We start from the raw sequence: 5233 nt of genomic DNA on the forward strand, positions 1-5233 counted from the left end.
TTTCTATTACTATTGGCATCCAAACGAACGCTCACAAAGTTCGCGTTTGAAGCATTTGCATTCGTCTAATAATAATTATGACGTCATGACCGTAATATTTTAATGATTATGACGTCATTGTCTAGGAAGCATTTCGGTAAGAGGCACCCTAAGTATGCGGACGTGTTGTTAGACTACGGCTTCTACATGCTTAATGTCGATAGAGTTGAAAAATCAATTAAAGTTAGTTCCTGAGACATTGCTGAGTGATTCTATTGGTTGAGTGAGTCTACTGGTTGAGTGATTCTATTGGTTGAGTGATTCTGTTGGCTGAGTGTTTCTATTGGTTGAGTGATTCTACTGGTTGAGTGGTTCTATTGGTTGAGTGATTCTACTGGTTGACTGATTCTATTGGCTAAATGATTTTATTGATTGATTCTGTTGGCTGAGTGATTCTATTGGTTGAGTGATTTTATCGGCCGAATGATTTTATTGGTCCTAGTGATGAATAGAAAGATGGATGGATGGAGAAGTGAACGGATGGATATTTAACTAAATAGATGATGGATAGTTAGATGGATGGATGGATTGATTGATTTTTTAATATTATAATTAAATAATTAATCACAATACTATACATATTTAATAGAAGTATTGTTGCAAATGATCCGTCAGATATACCAGATGGCACTCGATATTAGGGTGGCTGTGTTTGGAGGTCATAACCTGCATGTTGCGATCGCCCACGAAGATTTGGCCTACTGCACTTATGTTCGCGAATATAACAGTGGAAACTTCCAAAATGCGAGGTGTGTGTTTGTGCGTGTGTGTGTGTTTGTGTGTATGTAAGTGTGTGTGCGCGCGTGTGTGTAAGTGTGTTTGTATGTGTGTGTGTGTGTGTGTGTGTGTGTGTGCGCGCGTGTGTAAGTGTGTTTGTGTAAGTGTGTGTGTTTGTGTGTGTGTGTGTTTGTTCGTTCACTACCATTTTATTATAATTTTTTAAAGTCATTAACTTTATCGTCGTCATTGTTATTATCGTTTTGTTATCATTCCTTTGTTCGATTCTTCATCCATTCATTCATTCGTTCATTTATTCATTCATTTGCTTCATCGTTCTTTCCATCGCTACACCCGAGCAGAGAACACGCAGAGGCAGCCATAAACATACTGACACGTATCCTACCACGTGATCATCTACTGCTGGCCTCGTCCAATCGCGTTAAAGGTTCAAATTTGAATTTAGGCATAAGCGGGTGGGATAGAGAAATGTACCTAGTAAATAATAATTAGCTCCTTAAGATTATAGACATTGTGGTATTTACATATGAACGATGACGACGATTCGTAAAATCACAACATACCCACTCGGAAATGTTTACCGGAATAAATTCACTCATCTACGTATCTAATCACTCATCCATGAAACATTACTAACCAAACACGAAACACACACAAAATTACTAACCCACTGAAGAAAAGTCACCAATCAATCAATCATTCAAAAAAAAACACCAATCCACATCCACAAACAAATTTACCAACCCTTCAAAACCCCAAAAACCCTCCTCTAAACCAACAGCGCTAATCCTAGAGGAGATAGCCATAGAAAGTTTTCCGCGGGAGAAAGAGATGAAGTTGTTGGGGGAGGCTGAGGAGTTGCACCTGGACTCTCTACATCTGGCCTTGAAAGCGTTTGGGGAGAATAACGTACAGACGGCCAAGCACTACGGCAATCTGGGCAGGTTGTACCAGTCTATGCAGAAATATGAGGTAGTAGATTAGGGATTGGATTTTGTGGGAATTTAATTGTCGGTTTTGTTCGCTCTGTTTCTCGTACCCTCATTCGTTCTTTCATTCATTTGCTCTTTCATTCAGTCGATCGGTCACTAATTTATACATTCATTCATCCATTCACTCATTCATTATTCATTCATTCATCCATTCACTCGCTCGCTCACTCATTCATTCACTCATCCACCAACTTACTCGTTCGTTCGACAGATGGCAGAGCAGAACCACTTGAAAGCGATCGACATAAAGGAAAGGCTGTTGGGAAATGAGGATTACGAAGTCGCCCTGTCAGTTGGACACCTGGCCTCTCTCTACAACTACGATCTGAATCTATTCGATAAGGCCGAGTGCCTCTACCTCAGGTCTATCGCCATTGGTCGGCTATTTTTAGCTCTTCGTTGTTATTTTTATCACATTTTAATTACTTTTTAGCTATTTTTGGCCATTTTTTGCTCTTTTTGGTTATTTTTAGCTCTTTCAAGTTATTCTTAACTTTTTAGGTTATTTTTAGCCGTTGTTGGCTACGTTTAGTTCGCGTTATTTAGTCATTCATGCCTTCTTAACTTTTTTAGGATATTCTTAGCGCATTGTTAGTTATTATTATTAGTCCGTGGTAGTTATTTTTAACTTGTATTTTTATTTTTAGCCTGAACTATTTGTTTCTAACTCCTAGGTAGTACTTATTTCTAACTTGTAGGTGCTACTTATTTCTAACTTGCACTGCTTATTTCTAGCTCTCTTGCTGGTTCATTTTATTATTATCCCACATCATCTGCTGGGGCTGTCGATAGCAAACTCTTCTACCGTTTGCGGAATTTTTTGCTTGCGTGGTTTGCCGCTGACGAGATTTCAAATATTAATATTTATTTTTTATAAGTCATTTGCACGAAACATTTTTAAAATTAATAAACATTATTTGGAGTAAAATTTTCTTTTTTTTTTACTAGTTCCAAAATTCATTTTCATCCGGCCAAAATTGAAAAGTGTGAGAAATCGCCTTTTAGCAATAGAGCAATCACCTTTCACTTGAGAGAGATGTCAATTTTCATTGCTCTGTTGTTCTTATTAGAGTGTAATTATTCAAACAGAGTGACTTCTCAGGGTCACTCTGTTTCAATTTCATACTCGAAACTAAAACCCCAAATTACGTTCCCTGTTTAAATATCGATATGCGGGTAGATGAGAACATTGTGGGTTCAGAAGATCCAGGCGGTTTGGAAAATTTTTTTCCGCATACGAGGCATTAATTTTCAGCTCTTGGTTGTTATTCTTAGCTCTTGGTTGTTATTTTCAGCTCTTGGTTGTTATTCTTAGCTCTTGGTTGTTATTTTCAGCTCTTGGTTGTTATTCTTAGCTCTTGGTTGTTATTCTTAGCTCTTGGTTGTTATTTTCAGCTCTTGGTTGTTATTCTTAGCTCTTGGTTGTTATTTTCAGCTCTTGGTTGTTATTCTTAGCTCTTGGTTGTTATTCTTAGGGTATATTTTATTAGGTGATACGTATATTAGCACGATGATGTCAAGATGGCGGAGTAAAAGCCCAAACGGAGTTGAAATAATCTTTATTCGGTTCTAAAACTGTGTGTGACGTCTGCAATGTCTACACCGGTGTTTCGAATTAATTTCTCATCAGGAATATGCAAACTAAAATAAATCGTGTAGGCTCCCAATTGATTTGACTAGATAAATATCGAAAATTTTTTAATTAAAACGAGTACATGAAACTATAATAAATTATAAAAATTAGTCGCGCTAAATGTTGGGAATTGTAAATAATAAATGTAAATAATAAATGTCTTAGTTGTTATTCTTAGCTCTTGGTTGTTATTTTCAGCTCTTGGTTGTTAATCTTAGCTCTTGGTTGTTATTCTTAGCTCTTGGTTGTTATTTTCAGCTCTTGGTTGTTATTTTCAGCTCTTGGTTGTTATTCTTAGCTCTTGGTTGTTATTTTCAGCTCTTGGTTGTTATTCTTAGCTCTTGGTTGTTATTTTCAGTTCTTGGTTGTTATTCTTAGCTCTTGGTTGTTATATTCAGCTCTTGTTTGTTATTTTCAGCTCTTGGTTGTTATTTTTAGGTCTTGGTTGTTATTCTTAGTTCTCGTCAGTTATTTTTTAGCTCGAATTTGTGTGTGTTTATTGGCTGGCTAGGCTAGCTGACTGACTCATTCTATTATATTTTTGTTTATCTTATTATGTTTCTTTGTTGTATAACTTGTTCCATATTTTTAATTATTAATTTAATTATTTATTTTTTTGTTTTTATTATTATTCATTCATAATTCGTCAGGTAAAAAGTTATTTGGCGAGGGTTACAGCGGCCTCGAATACGATTACAGGGGTCTCATAAGGTATCCATCATTGAATTAATATTCATGGTCATCGCTATCATTGCCATTATAATAAATTATAATATGTTAATTTATGCAGGCTCTACCAGGTCAAAGAGGATTTTGTTAAGGTCAACCGCTACACAAGCGAGCTGAGGAATTGGGCTTTGATTAGGGAAAGACAATTTAACGATGGCGCCGATGACGATGACGATGGCGTTTATAATAATAGTAATAATAATAATAATAACAATAATAATAATGTTAATAATGTGAATAATAATAACAATAATATTAATCTTTTAAATGCTAGTTACAATGTCTGGCATTACTCATTGAATAGGAACATAGCGAACAACAACAACAATAAGAATAATAATAATAATAATAATAATAATAGAAATTGTAAAAATAATAATAATTTTGACCATGACGACGATGACAGAAATATTATAACTGAACTAATAGAGCAGCTGGAGGCCTCGCCATCTTTTAAGAAAGTTTTTGAGAAATTCAACAACGCCCATCTCTCTGACGTCACGGACACCCTAGATGACGATAGTAGTAGTAGTAGTAGTTGTTGTAGTACCGTTAGTAGTAGTAATAGTTGCAGTAATGGTAGTAATAGTAATGATGATGATGATGATAGCGGGAATGAAGTAGGCGACAACGATATGAGCAGTAATAGTATCAGCAGTGATAGTAATAGTAGCATTAGTAGTAGCTACTTGACCACCAGTACTAATAGCGGTAGTAGTAGTAGTGGTAGCGGTAGTAGTAGTAGTAGTAGTAGCTTTCAAGCACCATCATCATCGTCGTCATTTTCTGATTGATTGATTGATTGATTGATTGATTGATTGATTTATTGATTGATTGATTGATTGATTGATTGATTGATTGATTGATTGATTGGTTGATTGATTGGTTGATTGACGGATCGATTTATTGATTGATTTTATGCTAAGATTATTAAGAGAATTAAAATAAAGAAAAAATAACGATTGATGATCATGATGATGTATTGGGGCGGTTATGATGCTGATGATGGTGATGGTGATGGTGATGCCTACTGGATGACGCTGATGGTAATGATTATGAACCATGATGATGATGATGACAACTGCTTCAAGATTGAAATGAT

General features: G+C 35.7%; 1 protein-coding gene across 1 annotated transcript in view; it reads left to right on the forward strand.

Moving 5' to 3' along the window:
• Positions 1–5233, forward strand: part of HELRODRAFT_195080 (hypothetical protein) — a gene marked incomplete at its 3' end in the record, with an annotated part of 8464 nt that overhangs the window by 1889 nt on the left and 1342 nt on the right. Inside the window, exons 2-8 of the mRNA XM_009016196.1 lie at positions 126–222; positions 655–788; positions 1119–1204; positions 1559–1749; positions 1981–2146; positions 4053–4113; positions 4193–4682. Coding sequence (XP_009014444.1) covers positions 126–222; positions 655–788; positions 1119–1204; positions 1559–1749; positions 1981–2146; positions 4053–4113; positions 4193–4682 — 1225 coding nt within the window. The remainder of the gene's footprint in view (positions 1–125; positions 223–654; positions 789–1118; positions 1205–1558; positions 1750–1980; positions 2147–4052; positions 4114–4192; positions 4683–5233) is intronic.

Source organism: Helobdella robusta, assembly GCF_000326865.2.
Source record: "Helobdella robusta unplaced genomic scaffold HELROscaffold_173, whole genome shotgun sequence".
Classification (NCBI taxonomy): Eukaryota; Metazoa; Annelida; class Clitellata; order Rhynchobdellida; family Glossiphoniidae; genus Helobdella; species Helobdella robusta.